The 21,925-nt window shown below is 36.9% G+C and overlaps 3 protein-coding genes across 4 annotated transcripts; 1 reads left to right on the top strand and 2 right to left on the bottom strand.

Annotated features, from left to right (window-relative positions):
• Positions 1-330: 330 nt before the first annotated feature.
• LOC132603787 (E3 ubiquitin-protein ligase RHF2A) lies at positions 331-6,820 on the bottom strand. 2 transcript variants are annotated; one of them, XM_060317022.1, is made up of 9 exons: positions 6,645-6,820; positions 5,401-5,532; positions 5,273-5,319; positions 4,149-4,211; positions 3,945-4,053; positions 3,477-3,850; positions 2,970-3,077; positions 2,518-2,857; positions 331-742 (listed from the first exon to the last, which is right to left on the bottom strand). In XM_060317022.1, the coding sequence occupies exons 2-8, from the start codon at positions 5,530-5,532 to the stop codon at positions 2,551-2,553; spliced, it is 1,140 nt and encodes a 379-aa protein (XP_060173005.1). In that variant the 5' UTR covers positions 6,645-6,820; the 3' UTR covers positions 331-742; positions 2,518-2,550. The 2 variants fall into 2 exon arrangements, with proteins under 2 accessions (XP_060173005.1, XP_060172998.1); XM_060317015.1 differs by lacking the exon at positions 6,645-6,820 and adding an exon at positions 5,834-5,872.
• A 2,086-nt stretch (positions 6,821-8,906) lies between these two features.
• LOC132603800 (DNA-directed RNA polymerase II subunit 4) lies at positions 8,907-12,814 on the top strand. Its single transcript, XM_060317047.1, has 6 exons — positions 8,907-9,060; positions 10,327-10,435; positions 10,987-11,064; positions 11,179-11,212; positions 11,313-11,381; positions 12,523-12,814. The coding sequence occupies exons 1-6, from the start codon at positions 9,012-9,014 to the stop codon at positions 12,598-12,600; spliced, it is 417 nt and encodes a 138-aa protein (XP_060173030.1). The 5' UTR covers positions 8,907-9,011; the 3' UTR covers positions 12,601-12,814.
• A 520-nt stretch (positions 12,815-13,334) lies between these two features.
• LOC132603782 (E3 ubiquitin-protein ligase RHF2A-like) lies at positions 13,335-21,391 on the bottom strand. Its single transcript, XM_060317004.1, has 9 exons — positions 21,234-21,391; positions 20,230-20,364; positions 20,102-20,148; positions 18,969-19,031; positions 18,766-18,874; positions 18,271-18,671; positions 17,659-17,766; positions 17,142-17,544; positions 13,335-13,772 (listed from the first exon to the last, which is right to left on the bottom strand). Exons 2-8 carry the CDS (start codon positions 20,362-20,364, stop codon positions 17,175-17,177), a joined length of 1,233 nt encoding a protein of 410 aa, XP_060172987.1. The 5' UTR covers positions 21,234-21,391; the 3' UTR covers positions 13,335-13,772; positions 17,142-17,174.
• Between the last annotated feature and the right edge of the window lie 534 nt (positions 21,392-21,925).

Genomic DNA, 21,925 nt, shown 5'->3' with positions numbered 1-21,925 from the left:
GTTATTAAACCATAGAAGGGTCGCTGTGTTTGCTTGTCTGAGACACAAATAAGAGAATGCTTACACAACGCAACAAGCGAGTTAGCACCATTGGTTGCACTATACATGTCGTCATTGCTATCTGCTTTTCAAAACAAAGAAAAAACAAAAGTTGTCACCACTTGATTTGCGAGCTGTTTCACCTTGCCTTTATCTTGTATAACCACTTGCAAGCCGATACGTAAGTCTCTCAACAAAAATTTAGCAAGAGAAAGGAATGAAATCTGTAGAAAGCCGATACATTAACACCGGGAAGGCTCAATATATGATCAGAAATCATAAAACTGAACATAACAGAAGTAAAGGCACCTAGAAAATGATTAATCAATATACACATTCAACGTTACTCAAGATTGAGGTTTGTGTTAAAAGTGAACGTCCAATGCTACTGAATCTCGAATAAAAAAAAATGATCTAACAATTTCTAACGAAGATTATAAAGGAGGGTTCATGTAAAACTAAAAGAAAACAGTTGTGTTCATCAGTACTATCCAGAGTGCGCCTTTCATCAGTACTATCCAGAGTGGGCCAATTAAAATCTATATTATCATGCATATATACGGCTCGGACCAAATGATGACATCCATCCCTCCTATTTTATTGAAGCAGGCTACATTCAGTGATGAACTTCGGCGTACTAGCGTTGACCATAGATCCAATAAGATGCAAATCATATATCATTGATGGTGGCAGGAGTAACCACCTGCAGGAGGGATAAATTCATTGTAATAAACAGATAATGTTGTAGACAAGAAAAAACAATATAACCAGAAATTACAATAGAATGTAAGGCAAGAGAAGTGCGGAAAACTTTGATCCTAGACGCCATTCTTCCAACCAGGGGGGTGGGTGGGGGGGAAAGAGTTGGAAGAACAACAACAAGAAAGTCGGAGATTTACACAAATAGGACCATTCTGCGCCCCTCTTTAACTTTTGACCCTGTTTAAAAAGGAGGTGCGACACAGCCTCCATGTCAGAAGTTGGAGTTCAGTTCATGAAGAATCACCAGAAGATTTGGCTAAAGGAGGACACCTGGTGATTTTCTTGCAAGAAAGGCACCTTCTATTAGTTGACTAGAGGAATTCGATTCGTACGGTATAGTGCTAAAAGGAAGTCATAGCAACACACCTAAAACTCCTTTGTCTATAGTGTTAGTAAGACCGCTTCAAATAGGAAAGGATATTGGTAAGAACATAATATCCATTTTTTAACAGGTAAGATAACAGTTATAAAGGAACTTCAAAAGGAGTACCAATACTCATAGAGTACCTAAAATGTTTTTACCTCCGCTAAGATTTGAACCAAAGGTCTCATGGTTCTCAACCCACTACACTGACCACTAGGTCACACCCTTGGATGCAAGTGGTAACTAGACAATGCAGTGGAAGCAAAAAATAAACAAATAATGTGCCCTTTGCCTTCTTTACCCATAGTCCGTAGATATTTTTTCTAAAATATTGTTGATATATGAGGGAGGTTGGAAGGGGAAGGAGGATTGATGGTCAGGTCACATCAAACATACCACAACAGATGCAAAACTCAAAAACAAAAGCATAATAAAAGAAAAACAAATGGGAAAAATGGCTCCAGCAAAGCAAAACACATTTAGCTAAAGCAACTGTACTACATAAATCAACTTTTTTCTTTTTCTTTTTCAAAACATTTTCGGTGTGGGACCACTAGCCTACAACTCATATCCCCATATAAGTCAACTCGATTGTAAGGCTTCACACTGGTATACAATTAATTATAATATCACCTATCGTCCTCTTCAGTCACCATCATGAAATTCTTGTTAATCAAAGTTCTCTCTCAGTTTTCCATTAGCAAAATATATTTTATTAATCTGTCTGGTACCAAGAAGGTAGTAACATGTTGTAAAAGTGATTAGGGAATTCTAGGACTTTACACATGAAAGGAGTCCCTCTAGCATGTGTTCCAAGCCTTGCACTGCACTTTTACTACCTGTCGGGCATCTGAACTTTACAAAGATAAGGATAGAAGTCTATCCTCAACCTCAAAATAGCTATGGCATACAAATCTATCCACAACCTCAAATAGCTTCAGTTTCTTTCTATCCACACAGATGAAAATATACATCTCATGATAGAGATATGTTCTAGTCATGTGGATATTTCAAAATGAGGCAGAAGTCGCGTAACAACTCAGTTCAGTCAATGTGCTACATGGTAGTATACTGCTATACCAACTTGCTTCGACACAACAAGGCTTTTCTGTGTCACTAATCAGTATGCACTTGAAATACAATAGGCAGCTCCTATCATCATATCCAGCTGCACTAGGTGCTCAAGTGCCAAACTCATTGGGGACGACATGTAATATTCTTGGAGTAAACCCTCTCTTTTGCTCATACAGTTCTCCCTCCCCTTTCGTTTTGTTTTGGGTCTCTCTCTCTCTTTCTATTTTTTTCTTTTCTTGACAAAAATGAATTGGAACTCTTAGAAGAAGACAAGTTACCTTTAAGAGAAAGTGCTATGAGTCATTCAAAACTTAGTTCGAACCAGAACTTGCAGCACATGGGGTTTGCCTATTATCCTCATTTAAAGAATGGGTATCACCAATCACAGGTATATGCTGCTCAGCAAGTCCGACAGGTAAAGTATCCTCCGGTATATTTGATTCAGCAGAACTGGCTCTGCTATCTGTTGTTTCCACATGCTCCATTAGGTTTGATACAGTGGCAACAGCGGCACTGACTTCACTCCTAGATTCGGCACAATGATCTGTTGTTGAACTATTACGAGAGAAAAATTTCTCTTTCCAACCCCTTGAACTCTTCGTTAAAGATTCTTTGTATCTAAAAAACAACGATCAAAATAAGTAAACAGGGCTTAGAAGCAAATAAATTTTCTGATGTCTAAGAAGTCAGCTGAAGAGTTATAAGAGATGATATTAGAGTTTCCAGATACCTCATTGACATTGCACTAAGTCGAGACTTTATAGATTCTGAAAACGACTGAAAATCTGATGGTCCAGCTCTGTCTTGATTGTTAGGAGAAGATTGAGGAGGAGGAGTCCTACAATACCATAACTCAATAATAAGCAAAAAAATAAGAGAATATATTGGCCATATTTGTTGTTCTTTGGCCTTTACTTGTCCCGTCCCCCCTCTTTTCTAAGATTCAACATTTATGATATGTTTTCATCTTGTTTTGCCCATTTTTCATTCATGGTGAATGGGAAATAAGGCGCCTGAGATAGCCACCAAAAAGGGCAAAATCCACGAGAAGGCCTGTTTGCTGTGCCCCAATCTCGAAAGGCAAGGATGGCGGCTTCTTTGTGGTAGTAATTGTGAACTCATTGCATTTTTGAAGGATTCATTCCGTGACTATAATATGTAACATTGTAACTCAAGTGGAGCAAAAGCAAAGAAGAAACCATCAAAACTACGAACCAAGCTTGACACACAAACATACCTATTGTTTGAGGACGTCCCAAGCTGATTAACAGCAACATTTGATCCTGACCCAGAGGCAGGAACCTGATCAGCTTGAAAAGAAGATGGTTGAGTAACTGGTTGTCCAGAAACAATTGCAGAATTCTGACCAGATACCAAGACTTCAGGAGTGGGTTCACCCCCACTCCTCCGAGTAGAAGATGAAGCACCAGCAGGAGAAGGAGCATTTGGATGAGTTGAAAACACCAGAAAATGGGGACGGCCTTGAGCTGATGACCTACCTCGCGGACCTTCCCTTCTGGCAAGGTGGCGTGTCCTTCCCATGGCAGCGGCAGCAGCTAAGTGCTGAATGATACGCTCTTCAAGCTCAGAATCAGTTGCACTTGCCGGTAACTGTAAAACAAACGTGCCACAAGATTTTGTCACAAAATTGACCATGAACAGCTTATAAGAAGAAGGAAAATTCACGGAATCCAAAAATGCTAACATGCTGCAATTCAAAATCTCCTAAAGTCGGATGGTGAAAGATTGTGGTGTTTCTAGGAGGATTCATCCTGATGTTTCGCTCGTGCTCTACTGCATCCAGCAATTCCTGGCTGTAAAATAAGCACATTTATCAACAGCCTTGAAGGAGGACTGAGGAAGATAGTAAAGTTATAAACAAGTTGCTGATTTGAGAATAAGGGAGAACCTGTTAGTGTCTTTCAAGCTGAGAGGCTGCCAACACATGGGGCACTGGGAGCTTCTCTGACACCTACATCACATACACTCAAGAATTATTCAGGATATTAGCGCTATCAAATAAAGCTCCAATCACGCCTTTTAGTCCCTGTATTTGCAGCATATACAACCGGAGATCCGAAGAGTTCATAATCTATCAACTGGAATCTTCAATGACAAATACAATTTATAAGGAATAAAACTTTGTTCCAAAAATTAAAAACTTAAATGCTCCAACTAATCTTTATTTGATTTTAGTATCAGAAATAACGGATATAGTCACGATTCAATTGATCGAAGCCACTTGCGTATAATGGTAAATAGGAGATATTTGGCGATTCAAAAAGTCAATTTTATTATTTTGCTCTCTTTTATTGTTCCTAACAGACACAGCAAGGAACCAACAGTAACAATAGCCCCCCCTCCTCCTGATTTCTGGGCCTCTTTTGTGGGAACTCTGGTACAAAAGCTAAATAGATGAGATGAAACACCAAAAATCATGGAAGAAACTACAGGAGTGACACCTTTTCTCCGTCATCAATAGTGCTTACGCTCCATATCATCTAATCACAAGCGGTGAGCAACATAAAGTACAGTTTATTTATGGACAGGTTACGTATCAGAAAGAATCACAATGCTGAAATCAAGTCACTGCCTTTCGCATATAATCCTCCAGGAAAACCATGCAATCTAAAAGTTGGGCAACAGAGGAATATATCACATAAAAAGACAAACTCCAAAAGCCTATGTCATTCTTAATTGACGTCTTTTGATCTTTCAACAACAACATACCCAGTATATTCCCACAAGTGGGGTCAGGAGTATTTTCATCTTTGACGTTGTCAAAATACTCTATGTAGAGTTTTTGGGAATCCACCAGTAGCACTTTATAAGGCATCCTAATTTTCCACAAGAAAGCGTATAACTCTCATCTTTATAGCACTAGAGGAACAATAAAGGCCCTAAGGCAGCCATCAATGTCCACAAAATGTCATCTTTCGGGCAAGTAATAAAAAGGCATTATGCATCATAGAGATAAGTGAAAGAACAGTCTAGACATGAGATAACTAATTAATAGGGAATCATTTAGATCACCATTCAAGAATACACTGAAGATGGAACTCATGCTTGCAACCAGTCACCTGCAAATTGAAACGTTATGTTACTCGATGATAGAGCCCATACTGTTCATAGTAACACAGGATAATGCGAACAATACGTACAGTAGAAGGATCACTATCAGAAAACTCTTCAAGGCATATGCTGCAAGCATCATCGCAGGCATCCTGAATTCCACCTTCCACAAATGCTGCAGCCGAAGTTAAAATATCCTCAGACATCTTGCCTTCCTCCATCTGCCAAAAGATAAAACCTTTAGGACATTACTCTACTTTAATAAATCAACCAAAAGAGCAACAACCATTCTGACTTCTAATCCCGCATGCGAAGTTAGATAAGCCTAACAAATACCCTTAACACCAAATGATCACCTTACTTGCTTTTACTTACACTGGGTAGGGATAAGGTCTGTGTACACTCTACCCTCCCCAGACCCCACTTGTGGGATTACACTGGGTATGTTGTTGTTGTTGGTAATATGACTAATTCATTGCAGGTGAAAATCAAATGCTGCATAGAGACAATAAAATATCTCACTCTTGAGTTAAGTTTCTTTTCCATTTAACATGATATCCATTTCCAAATTGCTGGTCCCGGATTATACATTCATAATTGATTAATACGCTTCAAACAGCAGCTCAGGTAAAGACCCAAAATTTCCAATTTTGTCAAAAGTTAAAACCTTTAAGCCTCGCTCAACTCTACGAAAGGAACCAAAAAAAACAACAAGCATTCTGACTTGTAACCCCATAAGCAAAGTTAGAAAAACCTAAAGAAAGACCTTAACACCAAATAATTACCTTACTTGCTCTCAATTTCACTGGTAACGTAACTAATTCACTACGGGTGAGAACCGAATGCTACATATATAGACAATACAAAGTCTCAACTCTTTCAGTTTAATATGATATCCAGAGCAATAGCTAATTGAATTTCATAATTGATTAATAAACTTCCAACATCAGTTCAGAGAATAACAAATAGGGGACTAAACCCCATGATTTCCATGTTTGTTAAACAAAGTTGTAAATAACAATTCAATCCCATCACTAAAAAGAGTTTTCTTGAACACCCACCACAATCTAATACCATATTTAATATAAAAATAAACACCATATAACAAATTCAAAATTTTCATTCCCAAGACCACTCTACAGCCAGAAAAAAAAAAACTTTTGCAACCCACATCTGAGTCGGTCAAATACTCAAAAGTCTGACCAAAAAAACAAGGAAAAAGGAAAAGAAAACAACTAGCCAGTACTCCAATCAGTAAAAGGAGCTCAATTTCCAACACCCCATAACTAAAATTGATAAAATTCACAAAATTATACAACTACTGACAACTAACCTTAAAGAAAAAGTTGATCAGAAGAATGTTGGGTTTGGAGAGGTAGCCACATAAATTAAAGGAGTACAAGCCCAAGGAACAAGACCTTAACTTTCCCTTTGTTTATTTAATTTTTATTTTTATTTTTATTTTATTTTGGCGTGATGGCTGAGCCTAAAATAGCTTTCCAAGAGGGTAAATTTTTCACTACCTTCTCCTACCATAATCAAATGGAGTAGATAATTAGCAAATTTATTAAAGATCGACATGCTTATTAGTTTATTAAGTAGGCATTTGGACTATATTTGATTTTAAGTTAGAAAAAACAGGTAAGTTATGTATGCGATGTTTTCTATTTTTTTAATACTAATTCGAGATTTTTAATTATCTGGTTTTATTTTTTGGTTTCTAATTTGATTTCTCAGGAATAAAGTTTTGGTCTTTGAATTTAAAAAAAATAAGAAGATCAAAAAAATTGACTTATTACTATATATACTCCCCCGTTTCGATTTATTTAATACCCGCATGTTAAATTACATAAAACGCTTTTGATCCTTAACATATATTTATTGTTGATTTAAACATAAAATAGTGCACATGTTTTGTTTACATGATGATATTAGGCACGTAAATTTATTCTTGTTAACTCCTTGCGCTATTAAATTTTTATGAGCATTTGACTATTCCTATCAAATAAAGGATTGGAGCCAATAGGTTGTCAGCATGTTCGATCGAGCCAGTAGCTTTAGCCTTAGTTTAAATTTTATATTTGTGCTCAAAATTTACTAAATATATATAAAACTTTAATTTAGAATCAATTACTAACGCTTGATATCGCTATTCAATAATTTAGAATTCATAAAATTCAATCCTAAAATCTTATTAGTTATTAGTGGTGTATATTATTTCAATGGAAGTGAGGCTTGGTAGCCGGGCCATCCAAAAGAAAGGAAGTTTCAATTATCTCGAGTCTATTATACAAGGAAATGAGGATATTGATGATGATGTTACACATCGTATTGGTGCAGAGTGGATGAAATGGAGACTCGCTTCCGGAGTGTTATGCGACAAGAAAATGTCACTAAAACTTAAAGGCAAGTTCTACAAAGTGGTGGTTAGACCGACTTTGTTGTACGGGGCGAAGTGTTGGCTAGTCAAGAACTCTCACGTTTAGAAGATGAAAGTCACGAAAATAAGAATGCTGCGGTGGATGTATGGGCACACTAGGAGAGATAGAATTAGGAATGAAGATATCCGAGACAAGGTGGGAGTGGCATCGATGGAAGACAAGATGCATGAAGCGAGACTGAGATGGTTTAGGCATGTGAAGAGGAGACACACAGATGCCCCAGTGCGGAGGTGTAAGAGGTTGGTTATGGACGGTTTCAGGAGAGGTAGAGGTAGGCCAATGAAGTATTGGGGAAAGGTGATTAGACAGGACATGGCGCAGCTTCAGCTTACCAAGGACATGATCTTAGATAGAAGGTTGTGGAGGACTCATATTAGGATAGAAGGTTAGTAAGTAGTCTCGCTTATTCTTTCGTACTAGTAGTCGTAGTTTTGTTTATTCATTTATTGCCCTTTGATTAATGCTTATATTTTGTTGGGTCTTGTACTTTAATTATATTATTTATCTATGGTAGCTACTTCTCCTTTCTTTCCAGACTATTGTATCATAACTTTCTCGTTTTTGTTATTTCTCATTTCACTGTGCTTTGATATGCTTGTCCTTATCTGACCTTTTTGTCTTGTTCTCTCTTAATCCGAGCGTCTTTCTGAAACAGCCTCCTTACCTTTCAAGGTAGGGTAAGGTCTCTCTATCCTCCTCAGACCCCATATTGTGGGATCCCAATAGGTATGCTGTTGTTGTTGTTGGTGGTGTCTATTATTTCAATCATATAAAATAATACTAAAAATATTACTCCCTCTATTTCAATTTATGTGAACCCTTTACCATTTGGGGAGTCTACGAGGTGATTTTTTTTACCACGCTTTCCTTACATTTTTTTAAAATTATTTTAATTATAAATTACCATGACTTATAGGACCTTTAATGTAGTTTCTAAATATATAAATTTTATTTTTAAAAACTTAAAAAATCTATGTCAAAATTTAAGGTCAATGTTATAAAGTTTGACTTTGACCCTCGTACTCCGAAAATGTTCACATAAATTGAATCGGATGGCGTAGTATTTAATAGATTTGACATTATTGCTTTTCATTTCAATAATAGTTAGTTCTCCTTATCCAAATAAGAGGAGGATTTCTTCTGGGGCATAACCATAATTTTAAGAAACTTCGAGGACATAAACGTAAATTCACAAGTCTTAAAATTTTGCCTATTTATAGTAAGCTTTCTTTAATTCCCAATTTTTTTTTCAATCAAAGATGTCAGGAGAAGAAGAAGAAAACGCCGCTGAGCTCAAGATTGGTGATGGTAAAATAATTTATCCTTTAATATATTGCTTTTGTTGTTATATCAACTGCTTAACCATCTTGAATATTGAGTTTAATACTTTAAAATCTTTTTTTTTTTTTTTTTTAGTTTATGTTTTTTGTTTCAGAAATTTCTTTCTTATTTTTAAATCTTTACACTATGCAATACCCGCTTCTTGTTTTAGGTAGCTTACACTGGACTCCATAGTTTAATGTAGCTTTCTTGATGCAGGCCCAAAAAAAAATTGTTTTTTTAATTCTACTAAAAAAAGGGGGATTGTTTTTCAATTTTACTCATAAATAGAGGAATTTTAATCATAAAAGTAAATAAGCTGCACACAAAAAAATAGTTATTTGGCTAAGGTTACTATATGGTGTATGTGGTTCTTTCGATTGGATTAATGTCTATGAGAAGAGACTTGATATTATATGGTGCTTTTTACTGGCACAAGAAAAAGGCTGTCTTTTGTTCAAACAGTGACTTTTGTCCTTGGCAAATCACTCCTTAAGTAGTTATATGGACCATGTGGAGAGAAATAGAGTTAGACGTGAAGATACTCTGCTATGTGAAGTTTATTTCTGAATCCACTAAAACCTAAAAAAGGGCAGCCGGTGCAGTTGGGTCGACCCAAAAGTACAGTAAGAAGGAATAGAACCACTGGAGAGTCGTCTTTGCCCAATTGTGAACTGCAGATGACTGACTTTGGAAGCGGAACATGAACCTATTTCCGCTATTGCTTCTAGCATCAGCTAGAAAACGTCCGAAACCACCTGCTACAAAACTACAGAGTAGGGGTAAAAATACGATAAGTAGATACATAATTTCGAGTGTGAATCAGCAAGGACCAAAAAGTAGACAATGACGGAGCGGAATACAATGCCCCAAAAGGTGTGATGTAGACAGCCTACCCTAATGCAAGCATTGTTTGCTGCTTCACAGCTCAAACCCGTGACCTACAGGTCACACGGAGACAACTTTAACGTTGCTCCAAGAATCCACTAAAGCCTTAAACTAATTTTTTCCTGCCATTCAAAAAAGATGTGGAGGGAAGTGGTTAAGTGTGTGCCCCACCCTTCAATACCCAATCATTGAGAAGAATATTGTATCCCCTTCCCTTATCATCCCTGATCCCTCCAGCTTATCTCCTATTAGTCATAGTGGGAATTTGTTTTGTTCAAATTCTATAGTCTTTTTCCTGTTCATATTCAGGCAAACAGCATATCTCTTGATGAAGTTCAGTAACTTCTTTTGTTACTTTGGTTCCAGAGTTTTTGAAGGCCAAATGTCTTATGAATTGTGAAGTCGCATTGATTCTTGAACACAAGTATGAGCAGCTTCAGCAGATGTCTGATGATCCAACGAATCAGATTTCACAGTATGTATATAAATCTACATGCTCTTGTTATGTCATTATATGCTCAGATTTTGTCATTCTTCAGTGGATTCTTTTAAATACAAGCTGGATAATCTTATATGAAATAATTGGTACTCTGTGCTTGGGCGAGATTCGTAGAGAATCGTTTTCTAGTGTAGGTTTGCTACTCTTTTGGTATACCTGTATATCGGGGTTTCCCCACGCATCACTAGAAAGTATTATTTCATAGATAGAATCAGTAATGTGCTCCTTTCACCAAGTGCCCGTCAAAAAGTTGTAGGTGTCCGACTCCTCCATATCGACTTTTAACTTATGCCAATCACTTTGTGAAATTTTCATGTTTATATATAGGCAAAATGCAGCGAAATATTCTCAAGGAAAACTATGCTAAACTGATGTTTAAGTATTCCCCTCACCCTCTTAGAAAGGGGGAAGAAGTTCAATGGAGTGGTTTTACTCTTTGACATCTAAATATGTGATTTTTGAAGAAATAACATGTGCTTAGCCCATCACCTTCTCAAGTTTTGTAATTGGTTACCTTTGTCTTCTAGGGTATTTGAAAAGTCACTGCAATATGTGAAGCGTTTCAGTCGGTACAAGAACCCTGATGCTGTTAGACAAGCTCGAGAGTATCCTTCTTCTACCTGTGGCTTATATTGAAAAACTTCAATATCTCTTTTTGACGTTTATGAATTTACAAAAACATGTCCTTTCATAGAATGTAGACCTTAACCTCAATTCAGGATCCTAAGTAGGTATCCACTTGCTGAATTTGAGGTAAGTATCTGTCCTTCTAACTTTTTTTATATACTTCATACATGTACCTCTGTAAATATCTTCTTGGGAACTGCAGTTTATAAGTTTGAATATTGTGCAGCTCTGCGTTCTTGGGAATCTTTGTCCAGAAACCGTTGAAGAAGGTATTGCCATGGTCCCATCCATCAAGGTACTCATGTGTGATCTCCATTCAATGTTAATTGGTTATTAGTCAACCTAAAAAGAATATTTTTAGTCAATCTTACAAACAAGCTCCTCCCTGCCCCTTACCTGCCAGAGTGCCAGTGCTTGTTTATTTTCTTCCCCAGTCTATTTCTGATCTAGGCCCTTTAGCTTTTATTGCAGCCCCGGATTTTATAACTCACTCAACATGACCAAGCATGACAGATGATTGAGCTAGAAATAACAACCAGCTGATTTAAATTTGTCTTCACGTTTATTTAAGCCCAGTCAGTTCATTGAGTCAACATGATGCGTCTTCTTGGGTTTAGCAACTCGTTAAAAGTATATCAATCAGCATTTGAAATGAGATATGTGAAGTTGTTTAAGGAAAAAGGATCTTGACCAGGACTTGAAGTAATTATGAAGCCATGAGTTTGCCTGTACTCAAATCACTACAAACTTGGATTTCATGCTTAAAACATTTTTGCATATGGGCCCTTCTCAAAGGGAAAAAAAATTCTTGCATATGGTTGCCTTGGTGTATTTCTTCCTCTAGCTTTCAGGTTCAGCTGAAATGATGTCTGGTAATATTTGGTGCTTCTCTGTAGTATTTCATCCAATAGAAAACAGGAGAAACCTAACATTAAGAATATATTGTATTGCCGATATCTAGAGTTCTAGTACTTTCAGAACTTTATAATTTCAAACAACACATCCAAATTGCTTCAAATGGATTTCTTAGACAATCTCTGCACTTGTAAGGCGGCTTTTCATTGTCTTACTCGGTCCTTTGAGGGATTTAACGCTCAAAGTTTACATCTCATAGCTGGTTTTGAAGTTCCAATCTGTAGTTCTGCCAAAAATAGAATACCTTGGAGGTGTTTAAAATTGATCCTTGTTGTTTCACTGTATTATCTGCTGTCTCATTTGCTCAAGGCATCAACCTAATTCAGAGTTGCTTGTACATCCGTGTGTGTGATCCTAATATTTCACCATAAGGCTGAAGGAAGTCTTTAGAAAATGTGCTCAGAGTTCAAATCTGCAAATTGTTTTTATTTTCCCGGTTATTCTTCCAATCATCCAGCAATTAATATTCCTGTTACTCTTTAACAAACTCAAGCTAACTGACATACTTCCCATGCTTGCAGAATAGAGGACGTGCACTTGACGAGGAAGCTATTGAGAAAATGCTAACAGACCTTTCTCTAATAAAGAAATTTGAGTAGTCATCATTGTGCTGGTCTTGCTACGCTGCAGCAGTCTGCTTCCAAGCCACCCACTTCCATGTAGCTTCCATGTACTTTTGGGTAGCAGCTCTGTAATATAATTTTCTCTCCGGACATTTTGTTTCTTTTGGAAGTTGGTTTTAGCTTGCAACCCTTTGGTAGAGACCCAACCCGTGTTATTAATTAAGCTTATAAAAAACCAGTGTTATATAAACCATGCAAGGTTCCTTGTTTTTGCTTTTGTGCGAGACAAATGGAAGTGTGTTTATGAAATTCTCTCCTTTTTAAAGTTGCCCAAGCACAGAAAAAGAGGTGACCTCCAGGATCAACCAACAGAAAATCCGTAACCCGGGTGACTAACAGCCTCCTTACCCAAATAAATGAAATGGGAACTCAAAATCAATAAGCTTTTTGAGTGATTTAAAACTGAATGAATAATTCTATAATTCGATCTAAGAAAGAAAAAAAATCATGCTCTGTAGGATTTAAACCTATGGTGTTGGGTTTTGGAGCAACAAAGCCATATTCAATCATTATGTCATTTACTATAACATACTGCGTCGTTATATAGAGACCCTGGAAGGCATAAGAACGAGTTTTGCACAAGTAACACATGAACTGTGCATTCGGAAAAAGATACCATATTTCACTGACAAATAACAAAGAAAAAGCAAGAGTTAGATCACTTGATTTGCCATCCATTTCATCTGCCTTTTCTGTAACCAACAAGCCAATACACAAAACGCTAGGAAGTCTCTTTATATGATCACAAATCATACAACTAAACATTACACAAGGCACCTTCAAAATGATTAATCAATCTACACATTTGAAGTTAACTAATTGAGGTCTGTTAAAAATGAGCATGTGGTGCTACTGGATCCCAAGAAAACCTTGTCAAGTAACTGTCCAACAATGTCTATGAAGATTACAAAGGAGGGTTCATGTAAGATAAATGAGGACAGCTGTATTCATTAGTCCTACTACCCAGAATGGGTCAATTTACATCTATATTATCATACATATACACAGCTTGCACAAAATTAGGACATCAATCCCTCCAATTTATTGACGCAGATTACATTCAGTGTTGCACTTCAACGGAATAGCGTTTCACCACAGATCCAATAAGATGCACACCATATATCATTGATGCTGGCAAGAGTATCCACCTGCAGCAGGGACAAATTCATTGTAATAGACAGATAGTGTCGTTTATCCAAAAAGAAATATAACCAGATATTATCTTAGAGTGTATGGAACTGCAAGAAATTTGCAGATGATTTCGGTACTTGACGCGGCCCTTCCAAACACAAGAGAAAGATACAACAACAATAACATACCCAGTGGGATCTAGGGAGGGTGGGGTGTACGCAGACCTTACCCCTACCTTTGTTGGGGAGAAAGAATGTTTCCGATAGATCCTCGGCTCAAGAGGAAACAACCCAAGATAGAGATAACGAGGAAAAAGAAGAACAAAGGCACCTTCCTTCTGATAGTTGATTGGAGGAATTTGGTTTGTGCCATATAGTACTAAAAGGAAGTCATAGGAAGACAGCTAAAACTCTCTTACGTGGTATTTGCAAGGCTGCTTCAAATAGGACTTGATATTGGTCAGAACATAATATCCGTCTATATGGATATATGTTTGACAAGTCCTCCATGACGGTGAAACTAACCAAGCTTCGAAAACCGTGAATACCAGCTTAGCATTATCAGTGCCTTATCAACTATATCTGCGAACTGTCTGGTCACAGCAATTCAGTACGAAACTATGAACTTACAAAGGAATCCATCATAGGAGCAGTTCTGCACACTACTATTATTCCTAGCATATAAGCTACGCAGTGTAGCCCAAGCCTTCTTAGAAGTTTAAAAGATTCCATGATATAGTAATGGAATCTTCCACTCAGTTGAATAACCATTATTAGGCAGTGCATAAATTACTTTTTTGATTAGTAAAAGTATATATTAGGCAGTACATATTGCAGAACCTACAGAGACGAGGGAAGAGCAGTAAATGAAATTCTGAAAGGATGTCAGTACAAGCACAAATTTTAGATACATCGTAATGTCATAATAAAGGTAGAGAGCACTACGGTTGTTTAAGAGAGGTGGGTTGTTTTGGTTTGGGGGGGGGGGGGGGGGGGTGCTGGGTATTGCTAAATTCAGCCATCAGAAACAGAAGATTGTCACTATATATTAGGTTGAAAAGCATAGTCTCATAAACTGAAGTCCTAGAGGAAGCAGTCATACGTATCAAACATGCAAATTTGCGGCCAAACAACTCATTAAGAACCCTGCCTTTTTTCTTTTTTTTATTAATTACTACACTTCATAATATATAAGCTCAAATTTCTAACCACCGTCAGACATTTTGAAAAAAAAAAAAAAACCAAAGAGAATGCACTACCGCTAGAGAACAGCGAGCACATCATTGGATTCCCTAGTTAGTTATTACCCAACAGCTGTTTTAAAGGCTTTTAACAGGAAAAATTGAATATTCAGCTAGACAACCAATTCTAGGATACTTGTAAAAGCAGAAGGGATTTTCTGAAGTGGCTACATCCACAACAAGGTTCTAGAGTTCATAAAGGGCACACAGAAGAATAAATGATCTACATTCTGGAAGTTCCTCATTAGTCCTTTCTATCTTTCCATACTAGACTTTTATATGCTTATTGAAGATGGAGTAGATGCATTTCTAGCTTAAGGTGCAAATTTTTCTGATGCACATTTTGATCAAAGAATCTGCGTAGACAAAGTGTCCATTTACAGTAGTAGAGTCTTCTCAGCAAAGTTTCTCCATCAAATTTGCCTCGAAAAATTTATCGTTTACGACAGCTACTCTATTCTCACGCAATTACCAGAAGTATAACATTCAGCCTACTCCTCTTGCATCCTGATAAGTTAACATATGCATCTTACAAGAAATCTTTTTTTGATAGGTATCTTACAAGAATGCTAAGCTGAAGATTCGACAAAAGAGTTTCCACTTTTTTTTTGTCCTTTTTTCTTAATCTATTTTCGAGAACGTGTGAGGCCTCTCAGTGAAGAAAGATTGAAAAAAATTCCATCAAAGCATGAAAGTTCTGAAAGATAACATCTTGGTGATATTGCAAAATTATCAAAACACAACTGATGAAATTTCTAGGTGCCAAAAACGAAGCCATAGTTAGCTTCTTAATATATCATGTGATTTTTCAAGATTCTATATAATTTCTTAGAAAAACACCGACTACACTTAAGATTATTTGAATTTTTTAACTGCTACATGAGATCTTTAAAATGTTGCACGAAATCTTGAAAGGTCCCTTCTTTTGAATTTTGGTTTTTCCTCCCTGGCAAGTGGCAACTAAACAATGTAGTGGAAGCGGGGAAAAAAAGCACTCTTTGCCTTATTTACCCTACTACCCATTTATAGTTCTTTCATGTTTTAAATTTTATTGCTATTTTGGGGAGGGGATTGTCCATAGTGGGTTTGGATCCCTCACCAACTGGCGAAGGATGAGAAGCTCACACCATGTGAGGTGACCTCGAATCCTGTACTACTCCATTGATAGTCAGGTCACGTCAACATTACCACCGCAGATGAAAAACTCAAAAAACATAATAAAAGAAGAACAAAATAGTAAAATACAGCACCTTGAAAACAAATAACACTTAGATAAACCAACTGTACTACATAAACCAACTTTATTTTTTTCAAAACATTTTTGGGGCGGGACAACTAGCCGATAACTCATATCCATATATAAATCAACTCAATCGTAAGGTTTCACACTGGTACTAGATTAATTAAAATATCATCTAGCATCCTCTTATGTCACCATACATCAAATTCTTGTTAATCGAAGTTCTTTCTCCGTTTATTTTATAAGCAAAATAAATTTATTAAGCTGTCTAGCACCAAGAAGGAACTAACATGTTACAAAAGTGATTGGGAATTCTAGGACTTTACGTATGAAAGGAGTCCAAGAACTCTAGCATGTTTTCCAAGCCTCCCACCGCACTTTCACTATACCAAAAATACAAGTTCTGTTGGTGCATCCGAAAGTTACAAAGACAAGGACGGAAGTTTATCCCCAAAATAGCAATGGTTTCTTTCTCTGGATAATGACCAAAATTTACATCTCAAACAGAGATATGTTCTAGTCATGTGGATATGCCAGAAAGCAGCGGAAGCCACGTAACAATTAAGGCAGTCAATGTGCTCAATGGTATATTGCTATAGCAACTTGCTTTCACACAACAAGGCTTTTCTGTGTCACTGTCACTAATCAGTATGCACTTGAAATACAATGAGCAACTCCTATCATCATATCACTAGGTGCTAAGTGCCAAACTCACTGCAGACTACAAAAGCCACCAGCATGTAATATTCATGGAGAAAAACTTCCATTTTTCTCTACCATTCCCCTCTCCTTTTGTTCTGTTTTGCTTTTCTCTCTCTCTCTCTTTTTTTTTTTCCTTTTTCTTTTGCGTTTGCAGAAGGGTGGAGAGACTAAAATGAATTGGAACTCTTAGAAGAAGACAAGTACCTTTAAGAGAAAATGCTTTGACTCATCTAAAACTTAGTTTGAACCGGAACTTGCAGCACATGGGGCTTGTCTATCATCCTCATTTAAAGAATGGGTATCATCAGTCTCAGGTATATGCTGCTCAGCATGTCCGACAGGTAAATTACCCCCCAATGCATTTGATTCAGCAGAACTGGTTCTGCTATCTGTAGTTTCCAGATGCTCCATCATGTGTGATACAGGGGCAACACCTGAACTGGTTCTGCTATCTGTAGTTTCCGGATGCTCCATCATGTTTGATACAGGGGCAGCACCTGCACTGACTTCATTCCTAGATTCAGGAACATTGTCCGATGTTGAACTGTTGCGAGAGAAAAATTTCTCCTTCCAACCCCTTGAACTCTTGGTTAAAGATTCTTTGCATCTAAAAAATGATGATCAAAGAAAGTAAATAGGGCTTACAAACAAATAAAATTTTCTGATGTTTAAAGAGGTTAGCTGAACAATTATAAGAGATGATATTAGAGTTTCCACGCACCTCATTGACATTGCATTAAGTCGAGACTTAATAGATTCTGAAAAAGACTGAAAATCTGATGGGCCAGCTCTGTCTTGATTGTTAGGAGAAGATTGAGAAGGAATCCTCCTACAATATCGGAACTCAATAATAAGCACAAATAAGGAACAGATTGGCCTTATTTGTCTTTTGTCCTTTATTTTCCCCTTCTTCCCTCTTTCTTAAAATTAAACATTTATGATACTTTTTGAATCTTGCTCACCCACTCTTCATTCATGGTGATCGGGAAATTTTCTTTTAAGATGGTAAATAATTTTATTAACAGACGGGAATAAACCCCCATATACAAGTCTGGGATAAACCCCCATATACAAGCTGTATATCAGAAAAAGAGAGCCTACACCCAAATGGTGATCGGGAATCAAGAGGCATGAGATAGCCATCAAAAAGGGCAAAATACACAAGAAGGCCCTTTTGCTGTGAAAGTTGAGGGGCGGAGTAGTTGTGGTAGTAATTGCGCTCTCATTAAATTTTTGGAGGATTCATTCCCATGACTATAATATGTAACTTATGTACATAAAAAAAGAAGAGGAAGCCATTAAAACTTTGGGGAAGCTTGACAAACAAACTTACCTATTGTTTGGCGAAGCCCCAAGTTGATTAGCAGCAGCATTTGATCCTGACCCAGAGGCAGAATCATCAGCTTGAAAAGAAGATGGTTGAGTAAGTAGTTGTCCTGAACCTTCTCCAACAGCAATAATCGGAGAATCCTGACCAGAAACCGAGACTTCAGGAGTGGGTTCACCCCCACTCCTCTGAGTAGAAGATGAAGCAGCAGCAGCAGCAGCAGGAGGAGGAGGAGCAGCATTTGGATTAGTTGAAAACACCAGAAAATGGGGACGACCTTGAGCTGATGACCTGACTCGCTGACCTTCCCTCCTAACAAGGTGGCGTGACCTTCCCATGGAAGCAGCAGCAGCTAAGTGCTGAATGATACGCTCTTCAAGCTCAGAATCAGTTGCACTTACAGGTAACTGTGAAAGAAACGAGCCACAAGATCTTGTCACAAAAATGACCATACACAGCTTATAAGAAAAAGAAATTTTAGCAGCCTTCAAAAATGCTAACATGCTGCAATTCAAAATCTCCTAAAGTTGGATGGTGAAAGATTGTGGTGTTTCTTGGAGGATTCATCCTGATGTTCCTCTCGTGCTCTACTGCATCCAACAATTCCTGGCTGCAAGAGAAGCACATTTATTAACAGCCTCAAAGAGGACAAAGGAAGATCACAAAATGATAAACAACCAGCTGATTTGAGAGTAAGGCAGAACCTGTTAGGGTCTTTCAGGCTGAGAGGCTGCCAACACATGGGGCACTGCGAGCTTCTCTGACACCTACAGCACATACATTCAAAATTATCAGGATATTAGTGCTGTCAAATAAAGCTCTATCCATGCACTTTTAGTCTCAGCATTTGCAGCATATATAGTCAAGACCTGAAAACTCATATACTTTCAACTGATTATCTTCCGTGACAATTTCTAAGGAACACAACTTTGTTCCAAAAATTTATAATAAGAAAATAAAAGAAATCAAATGCTCTAATTTTATCTTTATGTTAAAAAAAAATTAAAATCAAAATAGCGGATACAGCCATGATTCAATTGATCAATGCAATTTTCATTTAACCTTCTCCAAATGGATTTGGTTCGAATAATGGTAATAGGAGATAATTTGGTGATTCATGAATTTTCATTAGTTTGTTCACTCTTTTATTATTCCAAACAGACACAGCAAGGAACCAACAGTAAGACTAAGAACAATCCCCTCCCTCCTGCTCTCTGGGCAGTCGGAAAAAAAGCTTAACAGATGAGATGAAACACCAGAATCATGGAAGAAACTACAGATGTCACACCCTTTTATGAGTCAACTATTACGACTTCGTTCCACATTAACTATAGCCGCAATCAGTGAGCAACATCAAGCACTGTTTATTTATGGGTGTGTTACTTATCAGAAAGAATCACAATGCTGAAATCGATATAACCACCTTTCTCTTACATCTTCAAGCAAACTGTTCCAATCAGAGCACATAATCCTCCAACAAAACCACGGAATCCAAAAGTTGGGCACAGAGGAATATATCAGATACAAAGAAAAATTCCAATAGCCCTCTGTCATTCTTAATGGCAGTATTTGGATCTCTGACATTGTCAAAATACTCTATGTCTAGCTTATGTGTTCACACCAATGCACTTCATAGAGCATTCCAATTTTCCGTGAGAAAGCCTAAAACTCATCTTTACGGCATTTAGAGGAACAAGAAAGGCCCTAAGGCCGCCACCGATGTCCACAAAATGTCATCTTTTCGGAAAGTCATAAAAAGGCATTATGCATCACAAAGATAAGTGAAAGAACAGTTTAGAAATGAGTTATCTAATTAATAAGGAATCGTTGAGGTCACCATTCAAGAATGCATTGAAGATGGAACTCGTGCTTGCAGCCTGTCACCTGCAAATTGAAAGATTATATTACTCTACGATGAAGCTCATTCGGTTAACAGTACTACCGGATAATGTGAAGAATACATACTGTAGAAGGATCACTATCAGAAAATTCTTCAAGGCATATGCTGCAAGAATCATCGCAAGCATCCTGAATTCCACCTTCCACAAATGCCACTGCCGAAGTCAAAATATCCTCAGACATCATGTTGCCTTCCTCCATCTGTCGAAAGATCAAACCTTTAGGACATTACTCTACTTAAATAAAGCAACAATACAAAAAGCAACAAACATCCCGCCTTCTAATACCATGTGCAAAATTAGAAGAACCTAAGAAAACCCTTAACACCAAATGATCAACCTTACCTGCTTTTACTTACACTCGTAATATGACTACTTCATTGCAGGTGAAAATCAAATGCTAACAACAACAACATACCCAGTGTGATCCCACAAGTGGGGTCTGGGATGGTGGGGTATACGCACACTTTACCCCCTACCTTTGTGGGATAGAGAGGTTGTTTCCAATAGATCCTCGGCTCAAGAAAAACATCTTACCAAAAAAAAAAAAAAAAAAAAAAAAAGGACCAAATGCTACATAGAGACGTAACAACGTCTCACTCGAGTTAAGTTTCTCTTTGGTTTAACGTGATATCGATTTCCAATTTTCTGGTCTTGGATTATAACTTCAAAATTGATTATCACACTTCAAACATCAGCTCAGATAAAAACCCCAAGATTCCATTTCTGTCAAACAAACTTTGGAGAATAACATCTCAAACTAATCAGCAATACTAAAAAAACTCCCCCCAAATCCCACCACAATCTAACACCATCTTTAACATTAAAATAATCAACATATATCAAATTTCAAAATCTTCAATTAATTACCCCTTATACCTAATACCACTCTATAAACAACCAAAATAAAATGTAACCCAAATCAGAGTTACACAAATACTCAATAATCTGAACCAAAAAACAGGGAAAGGAAAAAAAAAATCCTAGTACTCCAATTAGTAAAAGAAGCTCAATTTTCGATACCCAATAATTAAAATTGATCAAATTCACAAAATCATAGTGAAGATTTACCTGAAAGAAGCTTAGGAGGATCAAAGAAAAAAGATGATGAGAATAATTTGGGTTTTGAGAGGTAACCACAGAAAGAAAAAGCGTGGAAGACTTTGAACTTTCCCTTTGATTATGTATGTCTTTTTATTTATTTATTTATTTATAATTTTTATTTCTGCTTTCTTTCTTTTCTTTTTCCTTTGTTTATTGTTTTACTTTTTTGGCGTGATAACTGAGCTTACAATATGCATTCTCATTTCTCAAGTGGCTTTAGTTTCACTTACCCAATCCTACTATAATTACATAAATTTATTAAAGATGACGTGTTAATGTTAATAATATTTGAGTTGAAGTTGAAAATAAATAAATATTTGAAGTTCAAATTTTAAAAAGTTTGTAAAAAATATATTTAGGACTCCTTTAATTTTATTAAGTCTAAAACGTTTGAATTAAATTAGTCTGAATATTTTTTTGGTAATAAACTATGAATTATTACCGTACCAAACCAAAATATTTACAAACTAAAGAGTATCCAACATCTTAACCACCTTCTAGGAAGAGTGTTAAGTACATTTGGACCTCATAGATCTTACCAAAAAAACCAAAGCCAATAGGCAAATTTCAAACTAATTACACACCCTATGGATCAGAACGTGGCAGTTCCTAGCCCTCCTAGAACTAGCCACTAATCTTAATCTCTCCTGCAACTCCTT

This window comes from Lycium barbarum, chromosome 1 (assembly GCF_019175385.1).
Source record: "Lycium barbarum isolate Lr01 chromosome 1, ASM1917538v2, whole genome shotgun sequence".
Lineage (NCBI taxonomy): Eukaryota > Viridiplantae > Streptophyta > Magnoliopsida > Solanales > Solanaceae > Lycium > Lycium barbarum.
This window is presented reverse-complemented; position numbering and strand designations above follow the sequence as displayed.